We start from the raw sequence: 19,152 nt of genomic DNA on the forward strand, positions 1-19,152 counted from the left end.
TTTTAAATATATTTAATATTTTAAATTTTAAATTTTCTATGAAACATATCTACATTATTATAAATATATTAATTTTATAACAATTAATATATGTCTTTTGTTTTGAACACTTTTAAATTTCATTATTAAAATTTTATTATACATTATAAAACATCTAATTTTTCTAACTATTTAAACAATCACACTATTATTCTAAAAATTTAAAACGTAAAATAACTTTATATAAATGCTACATCGCTACATTAAAATTACCAAATACCCCTCCGCTCAACCCCACAGTCTCAAAAGTCCATCAGTCTCAAAAATTAAGGATAGTCGCGTTATTCCATTTAAAATATATATCATATTTTTAGTTCTCAAAAATTAAGGATAGTCGCGTTATTCCATTTAAAGTATATATAATATTTCTAGTTTTCAATTCTTATAAGATGTACCTGATCATAATTATGTTCATCAAATTTATTAATATAAATTTCTTGTTTCCAATGCTTTCAGATGGTGGTCCCCTTATGCCCAGTTGCACCTGCAAGTATGATTAAGTTTGGCCTGTATTATAATCCTTATGATCAACGTGGACTCTTAAAATTCATACGACCAATGTGGGATCTTTATTTTAACTACAGTCAAACTATTTGCCGTGGGCGGAGATGGCATAATGCGTCCAAGCGATGGATCCACGTGCTTTAAACACGTGCCAGGTCGCTTTTGTCGCGCCAATGATGGTTACCAACGCAGCACACACCCTATAAACAGATCTAGCGTTCCACAGATCATCCAAGAACGAAAATGATGACTCCCCCTTCCTCCTGTAACCAGCCGCAGCAGACCCAATCGCAAAGCAGAATGTGGATTTCATTTGCGATATACGAGCCTCAACATGGCTGCGACATTCAGGACGCGGTTACCCACATGGCCAGAGTGGCCGCTCTGCTAGAAAAAGGAAACAACATTGACGTCGCCATTCTGAAGAGCCTCGAGCAATCATGGGTATGTGTATGCGAACAACAAATTTGATCTAGCATTCTAAGAAGGTTTACGTATCAAGAGATTTGATACCATTTAACCTTTGGTAGATTTAGATGAATTTAAATTAATGTTTTCAGTTTTTCTAGTTTTCAGATCAGAGACGGCCCTCTACTAATTTATTATATTGTATGTGCAGGTTGCTGTGTTTGCCGTCTCGAAAGGGGAATCCAGTGCCAATGGGCTTGGGTTGAATCTACCTGAGGTAATCTTTTTAGAGTAATTTTAGATTTCTGAAATCTCCAATCAACCTAAGTTTAACATTTTATAAGTTTAGCATTTTATTGGATGAGAAAAAATCTAGGCCCTGACTAATTGATTCGTTATGATAATCAGGCAGCAGCATTCACAAAGGGGATGACCAGCGCAGTCAAAATAGTTGACTCCGGTTGGTTCCGGTTGACTTCACGGGAAATAAGCAGAGGGGTTCCCTTTGCTCAGTTATCCCTGGGAGACATTGTTAGCCTCAGAAGAATCTACACGGCAAGCTCGAAGATACAGGATATGATTTCGTACAGCTGCCTGGCCATACTCAAGTCCTACTTCGTTCGGCTCAATGGTATATTATCTTCCTCCTTCTATGAGTCTCTGGACGGGAAGCAGATAATAGGGTTAGGAGTGTGGGATAGCGTTGAATCCGCGTCTGTTCTGGTGAATAATGATGATAATCCCAACGTGAACCCTTGGATCGTGTTTTGGAAAAGCCTGGGGGCTAAAAAGCTCAAATACGATGTCTGCCACGTTGCCTATGTTACATTCCGGGATCCCTGCAACCTCCAGAATTCCAGGCCGGGGTTTCAAATATAAAGTCAATGAAACAAAAATCCGTTATATTTCAGAGCTGCAATCTTTCACAGATGGATGGATGGTCAGTGTTTTCTACATAATTTTGAGGTTTAAGATATAGAGAAAAATCAAGATGGTCAATCAGAAGTATCGAGCGGAGGTCCATTGCGTGTTATACACGTTCAAGTCATTTGGAAATAGGATGGCCCAGCCGCTAGCTTGTCAATTTCAGAGATCGTGAGTCTGACCGCAAGACAAATCCAGTATACCACAAAATACCAGAAGCCAATGTACTTTTAGCCCAGTGAGAAACATGTGTATAATTATGTGCCCTCCAATTTCAACAATTTGTCATGATCCCATCTCATTAGGAAGACTATGTTCCTCCTCATTTCAAATTTTCCATCGACATATGTAAATGGAATGGGCCCGTTGTCAAATGTGGACAAGAGACCGTAAGTTTTTCACAACTCAAATCATAAAAAATTAAAATATGAGAGCCCATGTAATTTGAGCATGATAGTTTCAAATATTGCACGTTGGAAATTGGATTTATTTATAAAACACACTTCATCATTTACATTGTCATTCAATTCTTCAGAAAATATCTCTAGAAATTCATAACGCAAGTAGCCCAGATGTTAAGAAATAGGGCATCTCTCTAAGACTCAAACTAAGTTTTCAATAAACAGGGCATCTCTCTAAGACTTAAACTAAGTTTTCAATAAATATTTGTTCATGTAAATATTTTAATGAGAAAAAAAAACCAAATGAGTTGATTTAGAGGTTTTATTTTTGTCTTTCTTGTGTTCATACTTCTCTTTAATCTTATCCCATGAAATTCTGCATGTTTTTGCTTAATACCAATTCTTATACAATAAACATAGTAAAAATAGACATTTGGCTTTGATTTTCACCTTTAAAATTCTCTTTTTTGTTCACCTTTTACTACAATATGCTCCAGTAGAATCATGTGATTGATTCTTTCATTTTTTAGCAAGGAAAACAATTTTTCTAGTGGATTGAGTTGTTTTCTTTGAAGAATCCTTCTCACATTCTACACTTTTCTCCAACAAAGAGTTAATTAAATCAAGAGATCTTAGTTGTCCACTAGCTTGAAGTGACTCAAGATAGTGAGAACATGGGGGGTAGAGAGCCTCAATGAAGCTTATGAGAGAAATGTCTATAATCACACCAATAGCATCAACATAATTCATGATGCCTTTAATTTTGGAAGATAAGGCCATGATATCATTATCTCTCATTTCAAGGAGGGAGAGTTTCATCAAAAATGAATTAGCTTCATTTATGAAATTTGAATAGAAATCATATACATATTTCAACTTCTTTGAATAAATGAAAATTTTTTTAATAGACCTAATATGTTGACTCACATCTTCACTTATGCAAGTAGCAATAAAAAAAAATAAAAATGTTTCTTTCTTTGTTGTCATTTTCATAAGTTTAATATGGCTATCATAAATGACATCAGAAAAATCATTGAAGATCAATGTACAGTCAATTTTCCTTGAGTATTCTAGATAATCCTCTTTTTCACTTAGTACAATACCAACAACGAAAACAATAAAATTCATTTTTCCACCCATCACCTTTTGTGATAAAAATTATTTTCACACAACCTCTAAATGTTAAAGGTATTTTGTATGTTTAGATTAAATCAAGCTTAACATTTAGTGAAAACCATGAGAAATGCCTTAAACATCCTGCCATAGTGCACTCTTTTTCCACTATGCCTTCTCAAAGGGATGGATACTATTTCAGGAGATCTGGAGCCGCTACTATTACCAAATATGGAGATATATATTAGCATTTGGAAAAGTATCCAATTGAATATCGACTCCCAATTTTGTTTCGGATTAACTTCAATGTTGTCAAATTCAATATCGGATTCACTTGTAGAACAATTGAGTGAATAGATATAACAAAGGACAACTTTTGTTTCAACCGTTGGATTTGAATTGTAGTTCAACGAAATTCATATCCATGTTGTAATCAATGGCCTCATAACCCCCTTCAAAGTGCTTATATATGTATGACACCACATTTGAAGATATAATGGAAACATTAGGTGAGTTCACTCTTTTATGTTTTTCTAAGGCTTATGCTAATGGACTGATTCACACTTGCATATCACTTGTATGGAAAGGGGCCCTCTTGAGATATCCATGCCTGAACTATAAGGAATGCACAACCACCACAAGAGCCACCATCAAAAGGTACAAAACAAGGGTTTTAGTGACAAAGAACCAGTCGAAAGGAATAAAATGATTATTTCAAGTTGTTTTATAGTTCGATTCACTTGAGCTCAACCAATGGGACAACGAACATCAAAAGGAATGGAGTGAAGGTTTCAAATTCATAGTTCCTTTTCTTTTGTCATGTTCAATTTGATTAAGCTACCTTTGTGGATATCAAAACCAACAGATTTCAATTGACATTAATAGATACACGTAGACTTAGAAAGAAAAAAATATCCCAAGAGTTGGCTCGTTTTCCCCTCACTATAAGAGAGAAATATCCTAATGGTCAAAGAGAGAAATATCCCAATGGTCATATGACTTGTAGAAGCATTTAGGGTTTCTTCAATTCGGGGAGGCATTTCTCACAATAGAGATTGTTGGTTACCTGAATAAGAGAAAAAATGAATATTTAAACAAGTTACAGATATTAGTAGATACTCTTATTGGGATTGTAAGTGTTTGGATTAAAGACTCTTTGAAGAAGTTGCAGATATTACTAGATATTTTTCCTAGGATTGTAGGTTTTTGAATATTTTGAATATGAAAAATCAATTGTTTGATTTATTTTGTTCATTACATTTTTGGAATTTTGAAATGTATCATAAGCTATAATTGAATTAAGTTTTACCAATACACTAACAAAATGCAAATAGAGGTATTACATCTTAAATATAAAAAAAGGTATTGCATCCTAATTGTTTCTAGATGGATGTGATTGGAATGGCTACATTCTGTACAATATTTTCGAATTTAGAACAATTAAATTAGTTATGGACTTATAAAAGATAACATTAGTTTAATTTCAATATCATTAATAACTTACAAATGTATAACTTTATGTATTAAAACTTTTATGCCAAAGAAGTAATATATATATATATATATATATAGATATATATATATATATATATATATATATATATATATATATATATATATCATATTGGCAAAATCTGTTATAATTTGTTTTTCAAATCAATAGTGAGTCATTTCTGATATAGGTTGATTCATCACCATTATTTGAGGAAAACCACACCACGTGAAATTATCATGGTGGTCCATAAAGAAATAAGATTTCACTTTTATCATATGCCTTTAAGTCTTACGCTATTAACTTATTTCTTTAAATAAACCAACATTTAGCCAAACAAAAACAATTTTTAAAATATAAAATTATTCATTATTTTTAATTTAACATTTATAATATTAAAAATTAAATATTTACCATTTCTTTTTTAAATATTATTTTCATTTATTATTTTACCCTTTATTTGCTTTATAAATTTTGTTTATATGTTACATTATAAAATTTTGTTTCTCTGTTACATTATCATCGATAAGTCAAGATGCTAGCCATTTGATGGTGGAAGCACCGGTACAACCTTTTTATTGGGATCCCTGTTGTTGAAGATTTTGAGGAATACTTTTATTTAAGCTTTTTGATCTCTGTTGTTGAATCTTTATATGATTATTGTTGTCTATGTTTTTCTTTTTTATTAGGTACATATATTGTTTTTTGAATCATTTGAGGAATATTGTTATTTAAGCTTTTTGATCTCTCTTATATTGTTTTCGATCTCTGTTGTTGAAGCATTTTAAGAATATTGTTGCTAAGCTTTCATTTTTCACTAGATACATATATCATTGAACCGTCTCGTTGTTTGAGATCATCCTGACACATAATATATTCATTATATATCTTTTGATTGGTGCTTTACATATGTGTTTGGGAACCACTGAAGGAAAACAATGGTTGTTCTGAAATATCATTACTCTCCGGTCCAATAAAGTAAAACGAACGAAATTTTGCTGTACACTGCATATCTGCTTCGAATGGTTCGAATGGTGTTTTTTTATACAGAATTGTCTTTAGAACAATATGTCTCTGATGGGGAAAAGTATATCTACTCTGCACCATATCTACTTTGGAATGGTATCTAATTTGTCTTTAGTACCAAGGAGGGGTAACTATCATGTTGTTTTTTACATTATCATGGGACATAATAGATTATATTCTATTGAAATAGGATAAATGAAATCGGATCCAATAAATGAAATCGGATAGGACTTCTTACAAATCTATGGCATGATTAAAGATCGTATGCAGCCTCCACCATAACACAAGATGCATAGATGTTTAAGGATTTCTTAAAGAAAAATGAATGAAATTCGATGCGTCTCTTATATATATAGAGAGAGGATGTTTCCGAAAAGTTATGCATCTATTAGGAATCGTAAAATAAATTATTTTATTTATTTATAATTTCTTTTTGGTTCTAACGCGTAAGGATGTGAAATCTATGTTTTACCTGTTTTTTTATAACAAGTTGATATTTAGTTGAACTAATTTCATGGTTTTTATGTTTATTGATATTATTTATAATTAAAATTTCATTTATTTTTATAAAATTTATATTTAGAATCATGTAGTATATCTAAAAATATTATATGACTGGAATAGTATTACATTGATTTTCGTGAAATTAAATAAAATTGTAGATTATGTAGATTATTTTATTGGGTATGTCTTAAACTATATTATTAAGATAATTGGAATAGTATCGTGTCATTTTATTATGATATAGAGGTTAATTTCACAATTTCTTCTTTGGCTTTTGAAAATATAAATCATTACACATAATTATCTAATTTTGAACTCAGAATGATGTAATTATATACTTAAGACCATGTAATGAAGCCACTAATATGTAAATCAATTTTATTTTTTATTTTTGTTAAAACTCAATGCACCAAGAATAGCTAGGTTCTAGATAGCATATTTCGAGGAGAGTGTCAAGGTACTTTACATTCACTTATGGAGGTATGTTGTTAAATGGTGTTAGATGACTAAAAAAACATATACATTTAAATATGTACATAAAAGTATGTTAAAAACAGTTAGTGTAATTTTTTTTGGATTGATCAAATATTTAGAGGAATCCAATTTTTTATGGTGTAATTTTTTAATCATTTAATATAAAATCATAGAATATTTATTACTCAATTATACTAGCTTAGATTCATCTTAATTTCAAATCAACCTAGGATTGAGAGAGATCAAATATCTTTTCACTCTAATAGTTTACACCTCAAGAGATTTGATCCCTCTTGGCACTTGGTGGATCCATAATTAAAATAGATCTAAGTTGGTTTAATTAGTAATTAATTATAATATAATGATAATTGTTGATTTCTATTTTATTTTACTTTTGTTTTTATGTAATTTGACTGAGTCAAAACTTTTTATCTATAATTTTATTATTTTTTCTATTTTTTTAATGTAATTTGACTAAGTCAAAATGTTTAACAAAACATAAAATTACAATCCCATACTAAACTAAAAATCGCCTCTAAACACAACAATTCTTTATAATTTTAAACAAATACATGTAATATTCATCCCTTCAAAAAAATCTAATTATTTTAATAATATTTTTTCATAAATATAATTATATTATTTAAACTTCCAGTAAATATAAAGTAGCATTAATAACTAAAATAAATTATTCAGGTTTAAATTAAAATCTATACCAAATAACCTATTTACATAAAATTTTAACTTAAACTCTAATGAACCATCTTAATGAAAAGAATTTTAACCTCAGAATTAATGAAAAGAATTTTAACCTCAGAATTATAAAGAATTTTGACTTCAGAATGATATAAGATACTAAAACCTTAGTAATAATCTTAATTATAAGACGTTGAATGTCATAATTTTTTTCTTTCTTTCTTGTTTCGAGTGTGGTTTATTCTACTACAGAGCGATATAATAAATATCTCCGTTACGTATTCTTGTTATTTTCTTTAATTTTCAGTGTGGTTAAATTTCTTCTGCGTATTTCTATTTCATGTCAAACGTATTCCTAGGAAGTTAGTATATCAATTACGAGTGGAACTGGAACCCAAATGAAGAAGAGAAGACCCACTCCAATTTATAATTCGAGTTACATTTATTGTGACCATTATTTTTATTTTATTTTAAATAATTGATTGAAAATGATGCAATGCAGTAAATATCTTATGTATTGTTGTGGCTAGGTATAGATTTAATATAATTATTATTCAATTATTTTAAAAATATATATATTTAAAAGAATGTAATCTCATGATTAATATTTTAATCGGCTTAAATTACAAATATATAAAAATAAATAAAAAAGTTAATTTAATGTAATGTAAACATTTTAATTCTTAAAAAAAAAAATTATAAAAACAAAATAATAATAAAAAGAAAAATGATTCTTGGTATTGATTCATGGTACTCATATGGAACGAGAAATTAAACCAACCAAGAGACATCTTAAGGGATCAAATTTCTTAAGATGCAAACCTCTATTAGACTGAGAGAAAATTGAATTGGTAGATCCACATTTAAGATACATTTAAGCAGGTATCATGTTAAGCAGGTATCATGTCGATTTTGATAAAATTAAATAAAATCATTTACTATGTAGATTAATTTCTTAGATATATATTGAAACCATGTAATTATTATAATTGGGATAGCATCATGTGGTTTTACTATATCATATAAATTAATTTCCCAATTGCCTCATTTCTTCTTGAAACTATATAATTATTACTTTAACATATGGTTTATGAACATAATTACCTAATTTTGAACTCAAAATTATGTAATTATATATTTAAAACCTTGTAATAAAGATATTAGCTTGTAGTATTTGAATCAATTATGTTTTTTTCCCAAAAACTTTGTAGCTAAGTTCTATACAACGTAATTTAGGAATAGTTGTCATCTACTCTAAATATTCCTAGGAGAATATGTTGTTCAATGATGTTAGATAATCCACAAAAAAATATGCTATATATATTTGCATATGCACATAAAAGCATGTAAAAAAAATAAAATTATTTAGACAGAAAATTGAACCTTTTCAATATTGATAAATTTGTATTTAAAATAGATATACGATGATTGATAATCCAATTTTCTAGTTTTAAACCAAATCACATAATATATCTCCCTCAATTATACCAACCTAGATCCATCTTAATTCTAGAGAAGGGTGCGTAGAGATCAAATCTCTTTTCACTCTATTAGTGGTTGGAACCTCAATTGTAAGGACCTCCGGTTGTGGTTGCGACGGGCGCCGGGCGGGCGAACGTGCACGGGCGCGGGCGGGCGCACGGGCGCGTGACAAACAAACTTTGCGACGGAGCTGCGGAAGTAGTGCGACATAAAATGCGACGAAACCAGGCTGCACGAAAAATGGCTAAGTGTCATTACACTTGAGCGTATATGTTATGAGGACATACAAAGTTTATAAGCATTCAACGATGGGCAATAAACTTATAACCAAGCCGACTCCATAAAACATAATGTGGGGGCATTCATGATATAATTTAAGAGGTCGGCCAAGGGACTACGCATAAGGTAATATGCGTATAAATAAGAGGTGCCTGCTCCTCATTTGCAGCATTCAACTTCGCACTTGATATCTACGCATAGGGGTAAAACAGCTGCGCAGGGGTAAAAGGGAATACACATGATTTATGTGTAGTTCTTCCCTTGTGTGGAAATGGAGTTTTGACCCGGGTTGAGATGTGAAGGTTGGCTATGCAGATAATGTGTGCAGGACTTGACAGGGTGAAATAGGTGGCTCGGGTGAGCGTTCACTTTGTGCAAGGGTGCACATAATTGTAAAAGGCTGTTCTATGCCTTGATTGTAAAATTATTCTAAGTATTGGCTTGGAGCTTGCCAAGCATTACTTGTGTTGTAATATTGAAGAAGCTGTTATAATATATTGTTGGGCAGACTTTCTGGGAGTTGCCCCTCCCTTTGTACTTGCTTATTGTTGATGTTCTCGGTTAATTGTATATGGTTAAAGATTGAGAATGGTCTTCACTAAAGTATAAAGGATAATGCTTTTACTTGGTTGCAAAACATAAACTAAGTATGTTCATGATGAAATAGGCGTAGTCCACGAATGTTAGTATTGTTAAAAAGAAAGCGTTCGGTGGTGCCGCACCTCGCTACAAGCGGTTGGAAGATCACCGCAGGTGTAGGGGCGTGACAGTTGGTATCAGAGCTCGGTCGGAGCTGGTGAGCAAAGGTTGCTCGTGGCAGTGGCAAGGGTACTTGCAGGTGAAGGAAGCCGTTTCACACGAAGTGAAACAAGGGTTGGTTCAAGTTGTAGGATACTCGAATGGTCAAGACTAGATCACAAAGGAAGGAGAAGCTGGTCGAGATGGCAGCCGGGTCTAGTCATGATAGCAAGGAAACTACTATGGAGTTCATTGAAAGGGTGTTGGTAAAGGTAGAAGGTATGGAGATTTCTTTTGAAGAGAAACTCGATGAACTTCGAACACAAAATGATGAGCTCAAGGCACAAAATGAGTACACTGATCTTATGTGTACACAACTTGCGGTAAAGGTCAAAGAGGTTGAGGAATCAAGGGATCAAAGTCTTGCAGAAATTGAGAACTTGAAGAAGACTCTTGAAGATACAAAGAATGAGCTTGCGGTTGTGAAGAAGGCCGTGGGGCATAACTCAGGTGGAGGAGTGCCTCATGTGAAGGTCAAGGAACCGGAGTCTTATGATGGAACAAGGAAGGCAGCAATTCTTGGCAACTTCTTGTGGGACATAGAGCAGTACTTGGAGCGGTTGAACCTGGTTGATGGTGAGACACAAGTCAAGGTAGCTACTCAGTTCTTGACAAAGGATGCTAAGATGTGGTGGCGAAGGAGGGTGGATCAGATTGCCAATGGCAATGCTAATGACATCACTTCGTGGAAAGACTTGAAGAAGGCTTTGCAGACCCACTTCAGTCCTCAAGATGACACATGGGAAGCAAGGACCAAACTCAAGTACATGAAGCAAACAGGAAGCCTACAAGCATACCAGCAAGAGTATTCAAGTGCAGCTCTAGAACTTCATGACATGGCAGAAAAGGACAAGGTGTTCAACTTCATCATGGGATTGAAGCCTTGGGCACGCAATGAGGTAAGGAGGCAGAAGATTAACACACTTGAAGAAGCTTTTGCTGTAGTTGATAGGATGGTGGATCACTTTGAGGAGACTTCTGATGACAAGAAGAAGAAGTCCGAAAAGCCAAAAGAGAAGAAGAATGATGATACTCCAAAATCAGATGATGGTTCAAAGATGAAGAAACCTTTGAAGTGTTGGTTATGTGAAGGACCACACATGGTGAAGAATTGTCCCTCTAAACTAAAGGTGGCTACGGTTGCACAATCTGATGATGAGGGTAATGATGCTTCTGTGGGGATGATGCAGATACTTGGTGCTTCTGCTACTACAGAAGTAGTCTCTAAAAGAGACCCGGAAAGAAACAAGCTAGAGTATGTTCGAATGAAGGTTGGAGGTACTAATGTGCTCACTATGGTGGATAGTGGAGCCTCTCACAACTTCATGAGCGAGGATACTGCAAGAAGAATTGGGCTGAAGTTTGTATCAGCAAGGGCACAAATGAAGACAGTGAATTCTCCTCCGATGGACATTCTTGGTATAGCTGAGAAGGTGGATACTACACTTGGTGAATGGACCGGAAAGGTGGACTTCACTATAGTGCGGATTGATGACTATGAGGCTGTATTGGGGATGGAGTTTATGAAACAATTCGATGCTTTGATTGTGCCACATTTGAAGAAGCTCTACATTTATGATGGAAGGGAAGATGTGCCCATCGGTGTGCCTACCATTGGTGCAACAAGACCTGATTGTAAAGTAGGAGCAATGCAAATGGAGGATAAGGAGAAGGTGAACAAGCGGTTGTCCACTGTTGAGGCAAAGCTTGTGGAGCAGTCATTGGTCATTAGGTCACTTTCAGATAGCATCTTGGACTTGACAAGGAGACTAGAGATAGTGGAAGATGATGATGATGATGATGAGGTATATGTAAGGCCGGATGTCCAGAAGGAAGACCGGGTTGCTTATCTACAAAGGATGGAGATTGAGAATCCTGATAGATGGATTGAATTGATTAGTGAGGAAGAGCCTTCAGGCTCTACTCCCTCTACATCTTCTTAGATGAGTAAGAAGATGGGCTCATTGTTAGCTGCTCATGGCAGTGAGCCCTCAAGCACATGGAGCAGGTATGATTGATGATGGCACATTGCAGATGATGAAGAGGACTTCATGGACCTGAATGGGGCACATCGAGAGTTGGTTGATGAGATGATCTCTTCACTTTGGAGGAGACTCACACATGGACAACATATTGCAGATGACAGTGGTTCTACATATGTTGCGGTGATGTTTGCCTTATGTGGAGGAGACAACATCATGGATGATGGTATGTTGTCGAGGACGACAACGATTTCAGGTGGAGGAGAATGTAAGGACCTCCGGTTGTGGTTGCGACGGGCGCCGGGCGGGCGAACGTGCACGGGCACGGGCGGGCGCACGGACGCGTGACAAACAAACTTTGCGACGGAGATGCAGAAGTAGTGCGACATAAAATGCGACGAAACCAGGCTGCACAAAAAATGGCTAAGTGTCATTACACTTGAGCGTATATGTTATGAGGACATACGAAGTTTATAAGCATTCAATGATGGGCAATAAACTTATAACCAAGCCGACTCCATAAAACATAACGTGGGGGCATTCATGATATAATTTAAGAGGTCGGCCAAGGGACTATGCATAAGGTAATATGCGTATAAATAAGAGGTGCCTGCTCCTCATTTGCACCATTCAACTTTGCACTTGATATCTACGCATAGGGGTAAAACAGCTGCGCAGGGGCAAAAGGGAATACACATGATTTATGTGTAGTTCTTCCCTTGTGTGGAAATGGAGTTTTGACCCGGGTTGAGATGTGAAGGTTGGCTATGCAAATAATGTCTGCAGGACTTGACAGGGTGAAATAGGTGGCTCGGGTGAGCGTTCCACTTTGTGCAAGAGTGCACATAATTGCAAAAGGTTGTTCTATGCCTTGGTTGTAAAATTATTCTAAGTATTGGCTTGGAGCTTGCCAAGCATTACTTGTGTTGTAATATTGAAGAAGTTGTTATAATATATTGTTGCGCAGACTTTCTGGGAGTTGCCCCTCCCTTTGTACTTGCTTATTGTTGATGTTCTCGGTTAATTGTATATGGTTGAAGATTGAGAATGGTATTCACTAATGTATAAAGGATAATGCTTTTACTTGGTTGCATAACATAAACTAAGTATGTTCATGATGAAATAGGCGTAGTCCACGAATGTTAGTATTGTTAAAAAGAAAGCGTTCGGTGGTGCCGCACCTCGCTACAAGCGGTTGGAAGATCACCGCAGGTGTAGGGGCGTGACATCAATGGATTTGATGAGCCTCCTCGTTTGGTAGATTAAGACTGAGGTAGTCTAATTTATAGAAGAAATAGTTTTTTTAGCAGAATTAGGTCATACAATTTTAAGCAAGGTTCTGATTTTTTGTTGTTTAAAATATTTTTTTGAATGCATAATTGGAAATCCCTCAGTACTTGAAGTTTGCAAATTAAACAACTTAAACTCAAGTTTTTAAAAATCTTTTCTAGAATTTGGTTAAAATTAACCACAAAAATGTTATTCCATCTATAAATTAGACTATGCAAATTCAGAATTAAAATCTATTTTAGGCTGATTTAATTATTAATTATAATTATAATTATTAATTTTTGTATTTTATTTTATTTTATTATCATGTAATTTGACTGAGTAAAAATGTTTTATTACTAATTCTAATTATTATTTATTTTAATTTCATTTTATCTTAATATTTTCTTTCATGTAATTTGACTAAGCCATAAAATTTAATATAGCATAATAGGATATTATAACATATCTTCTATATTAAACTAGAGAATGCCTCTCAATGCAATACTTATTTATAATTTTAAGCAAAATGATATAATATTTATCCCTCAGTTATATAGTTTTTACTAAAAATATTTAATTACATTAATAATATATTTTTATAAATATAATTATATATTTTTAAACTTTAAATAAAAATAAAATTACATCTATAACCAAATTAGATAATTTAGGCTTAAATTAAATCATATACTAAATTATGTATTTACATAAATTTTTAACTCATAGGAGAAGTAATATAACCAAATTACATGATTTAGGGTTAATTAAATCATATACTAAATAATGTGTTTACATAAAATTTTAACTCACATGTTACAATAACAGATGAGAAGTAATAATCTTAATAAATTATATAATAATGAGTAGTTCTTAATTCACAATTATATAATTAAAATACTAAACCTTAACCGATAATCTTAAATTTTATAAATTTTCTTTTTTAATTAAATAATTTAAACTCAATTTTTTAAAAATATTTATCAAAATTTTATTAAAATTGATCGGAAAACACCACTAGAAAAGCTATTCTATAAGTTATACTAGGCAAATTCAAAATTAACATGGATCTTAAGCTGATTCACTTATTAATTATAATTATAATTATTAATTTTTGTATTTTATTTTATTTTTATATAAATTGACCAACTCAAAATGTTTTATTACTAATTATAGTACTTACCTATTAAATAATAAATTAATAAACTATATCATTATTTAAATATTATTTTTCAAAAACTAGTCATTTAAGATAGCCGTTACTTAATAATATTTGTTTTTAATATATTAATAAATTAATATAAATTTAAATATTATTTTTCATGTGGTCATGAGGATGAACCATAATTGTTGGTTAGAAGTGTGTTTGGCCAAAAATTTCTCTTATTTGAATTTACAGAAAGACTTTTCTTAATTCATTATGCGTCACAGAAGCTTGAATACATAAATTATAATACTTATTTATTTTAAATTTTATTTTATTTAAATTTTTTCTTTTATGTAATTTGATGAAATCATGATATTTAAGAGAGAAAAAGTTGACTGGAAAAGTCGGCCAAAAAGAGCGGTTATGCGATCAATCTGGAAAACATTTAAAAAAACATTCCAATCACAAAAACCTAAAATCAAAGAAAATAAGACATTACAACATATATTCCATACTAAATTAGAAAATACTTCCCAACACAATAATAATTTATAATTTTAAATAAATTCATATAATATTTATCCCTTAATTATATAAATGTTACTTTGAAAAATTATTTAATTACTTTAATAATATATTCTCATAAATATAAATATATATTTTTAAACTTCAAATCAAATATTTATAATTAAACTTCACATAAAAATAAAAATAAACTAACATTTATAACCAAAATACCTAATTTAAGTTTAAATTAAATAATATATTTACTTAAAATTCTAACTCACATATTAAAATAACAAAATAACAAGCTATAATTAACCATCTTAATAAATCATATAATAATAAATAGTTCTGAATTTACAATTATATAATTAGAAACTAAACCCTAAGTGATAATATTAATTATAAGAGATTGAGTTATTGTTATTGAAAGGCGAGGAGAGCTCTAAGGTACTAGATTTTTGAACACGGGGCCACAGGAGTGAGTGGGTAATGAAGGGGCTTGGAGGAGGGAGCTCCACTCCCTCCTACAGTAATGTGGTTTTAAACAGAAGCAAAGAGGCGAGTCTAAACAATTTTCGAAAACCACCGGAGGCAAAGACAAAGACAACTGGCACTCACAAGATGGGAAGAAGCAATTCCAATGAAAAAGGGACCCACAAGGAAGCTAGTCGGGAAACGAATCCTGACGAAAGCAGTCAGAGAACTGAGAAAACGTCTGCGATGTGACCCTGCAAGCCCAAGGCTAACATTGAACACCAGGTGGTCTTAAACAATCCTACACTACAGGTGCACAGAGACCATATGATGACTTATGCAGTCATTTGCTGTTTCATGGGCATATGGAGTATGGAGAAAGCATTGTATACATGTATAAGAAACAACTGGAAACCGAAGGGAGAAATAAATCTACATCTTGGCTCCAAGGGTTTCTTCATAGTGGTTTTCACTAACCTAGAGGACAAAGACAAAGTTTTTGAAGGAGGACCCTACTTCTATGCTGTTGTAGGCCTTTACATGTGACCTTGGGTGATGAACTTTGTTCCAGAGCAAGAAACGTTCACATCGGTCCCGGTATGGATTAGATTATACTCCTTACCATTAGATCACTGGCTGCTAGAATCTTTAAAAGCTATAGGTAACAAATTAGGGCATTTCATAAAGATATCAAAAGCGACTTTGCGAGGGAAATATACCTCCTTTGCCCGCATATGGATAGAGATGGACTTATCGGGAGCACTCTCGGATGAAGTCATCCTGGAAGTTTATGATGAGGAATGGGTCTAGGGAGTCAACTATGAACACATCCCATTCAGATGTCGTAAATGTCATGAACATGGGCACCTCTTCAGAGACTACTCACTTAACAAAAGGGAGGAATACTTGAAAACCAACAAAGGAAAAGACCCTGAAGGTTTTACCAAAGTGGGAGGCAAAGGAAAATGAGGGGGGAAAGTCCCAAAATAAACCCAGCGAAAGCAAGATACCAAGTCATAACAGTTTCAAAATTTTAGAAGAACAAGGAGGAGAAAACGGAAAGCACAAGAAACTAGAGGACTGTCATATAGATAAGGAAAAAAAGGATAGCATGGAAATCATACAAGAATACAATGGACAAAAGGAGGACCCACCGAGCATCATGGAACCTGGAAGGCACCATGAGATGACCCCAAGTGAAGGAGGTACGGAGGAACAAGACCTACAAGAAATCCTCGAGAGGGAGAACCTTGAACTAGAAAAGTTTCAGAGCATGGAATCAACAAAGGAATTGACTCTCTACCACAAGAGGAGTTTGACAGAGTACAACAACTATTCCTCCAAAGGTCTCATATAAAGGTTGTAGGAGTGAAAAGGAACCACGATAGCTAGGAGAACAGAGGGGTTAAATCAATGTAGATAATAACATGACACTCCACCAAGAACCCAAGCGAGAAAAGTGGAAGAAAGATACAGAATGAATTACTGATAGTGTAGAAAAATCATGATTAATTCAGGTAAGATGAAAGATCTCACCAGTTACTCTTTTACAAACCCATCATTATGAAGCTTACAACCAAGAACATTAGAGGACTAGGGAGTAAAAGGAAACAAAGAAATCTTAGTAACAGAATAAAAGAAGATAAACCAGATATGATGTTTATAAAGGAAACAAAATGCTTAGTAGATAAAATTAGAGAAACACATAGCAAATGGCCTATTAAGTATGAGTATCTAGAAGTCAAAGCAAATAATTCAGCTGGAGGAATTCTCACTCTATGGAATCCTCAAAAATTTGGAATCTTGGATGTTGAGGCATCCAAAGACCACCTTTCAATGGTTATCCAACCTTTCGGGGACAAGGATTGTTACATGATCACAAATGTCTATGGTCCTCAATTTCTGGAAGACAAACTCAGGCTCCTCACCTCTCTAGAGGAGCTGAGAGAGAGACATCCATCAATTCCTTGGATTCGAGGAGGGGACTTCAATATGATCATATCTCTCACAGAGAAAAAGGGGGAACCAGAACACTTGGTAGAGACTTTATAGCCTTCCAGAACTTCCTTAACAATAAGAGACTGGTGGATATGGACACAATAAATGGCATCTTCATGTGGAACAACAATAGAGGAGGAACTTCCCAAGTAGCCCAGAGATTAGAAAGATTCATAGTCTCGGAGGATCTCCTTCTCACCGGCCGTATCATGATAGCTTTCATCCTCCCTTGCGAAGGCTTGGACCATTGGCCCATCTAGTTGGAAACTTCATTTATTGAAACCCCAAGGAATAGACCTTTCAAGTTCGAAAATGTCTGGCTTACTCACCCTGATTTCATCACTAACATTGGAAATTAGTGGGTTGAAGAAATACCCACCCAAGGCACAAAAATATTCCTCCTACATCAAAGACTGAAACACATCAAGAGAAAGCTCAAAGAATGGAAGAAAAATGAGTTTGGAAACATATTCAAAGCCAAGGGAGAAGTGGAAAAAAAATTACAGGAAATTAATCAAATTCTCATCACAAAAGGCTTCAGGGAGAAAAGTAAGATGCAAGCAGACTCACTTCAACAAGAATGGGACAACATACGTCAGTGGGAGGGAATCTTCTAGAGATAGAAATCCAGAGTGCAATGGATTAAGGAAGAGGAGAGAAATACCAAGTTCTTTCATAAGTCTACCATGGAACAGAGGGCACATAATAGGATCACAAAACTTATAGATCCTCAAGGAACATAGCAAAATACTCACAAGGAAACGGAAGTTGTATTGGTTCAACATTTTCAAAATATAGTGGAGGAGAGAAGACAAATCTCAATTTACTAAAAAATTTACTCAGCATATTCCAAAAATGGTAACCAGAGAAGACAATTATAATATAAACAGGCTAGTAACGGAGGAAGAGGTTAATGAAGCAATCAAAGAAATGCACAATGGGAAAGCTCCAGGCCCAGATGGTTTCAATGTAGACTTTTTCAAAACATGCTAGGAAACAATCAAACATGACATTCTGGAGGTGGTGGAGGACTCGAGAAAATCAAAATCAGTTCTGAGAGCACTTAATGAATCCTTCATAGCCTTAATCCCCAAACAGAAAAAAGCCATGACTCTAGATGGATTCAGACCCATAGCTTTATGCAATGTGGTGTACAAAATCATTTCCAAAGTAATTTCTAACAGACTCAAACCCCTTCTTCCATCACATGTGTCAGAGGAGTAGACTGGATATGTGGAAGGTAGAAATATTCTCGATAAGATCATTCAAGCTCACAAAGTGGTGCATTCCCTTAAGACCAATAAGCAAGCAGGTACGATAATACAACTGGACATAGTGAAAGCTTATGATAAGCTAAGCTAGTCTTATATGAGGGAAGTTCTTAAAGCATATGGCTTTGACCACAATTGGATAAGATGGGTCATGGCTCTTGTTACCACTACTAGTTGTTCAATTCTTCTTAATGGCTTCCCATCTAGAACCTTTAGGTCATCAAGAGGCCTTAGACAAGGAGATCCTCTCTCCCCCTTCCTCTTCGTTCTCGTGATGGAAGGATTGGGTAGAGCAATCATTTCAGCCAAGGAGGAAGGAAGAATCTAGGGGCTTAGACTCACTCCAAATGGGTACACATTGACC

At 33.8% G+C, this 19,152-nt stretch overlaps 1 protein-coding gene across 1 annotated transcript; it reads left to right on the top strand.

Annotated features, from left to right (window-relative positions):
• The first annotated feature begins 786 nt into the window (after positions 1-786).
• Positions 787-2,235, top strand: LOC149139583 (uncharacterized). Its single transcript, XM_089450121.1, has 3 exons — positions 787-987; positions 1,163-1,228; positions 1,360-2,235. Exons 1-3 carry the CDS (start codon positions 787-789, stop codon positions 1,828-1,830), a joined length of 738 nt encoding a protein of 245 aa, XP_089306247.1. The 3' UTR covers positions 1,831-2,235.
• The last annotated feature ends 16,917 nt before the right edge of the window (positions 2,236-19,152 follow it).

This window comes from Pinus tabuliformis, chromosome X, assembly GCF_031772625.1.
Source record: "Pinus tabuliformis cultivar Carrire ecotype Pingquan chromosome X, CPIR1, whole genome shotgun sequence".
Taxonomy (NCBI): Eukaryota; Viridiplantae; Streptophyta; class Pinopsida; order Pinales; family Pinaceae; genus Pinus; species Pinus tabuliformis.

What these genes read in the sequence shown, in the direction of transcription:
- LOC149139583 (XM_089450121.1), top strand. Translation starts at nt 787, where the DNA reads ATGATGACTCCCCCTTCCTCCTGTAACCAGCCGCAGCAGACCCAATCG. An exon ending in AGAGCCTCGAGCAATCATGG is followed by an intron (nt 988 to 1,162) that starts GTATGTGTATGC and finishes TTGTATGTGCAG; the next exon opens with GTTGCTGTGTTTGCCGTCTC. An exon ending in TTGGGTTGAATCTACCTGAG is followed by an intron (nt 1,229 to 1,359) that starts GTAATCTTTTTA and finishes TATGATAATCAG; the next exon opens with GCAGCAGCATTCACAAAGGG.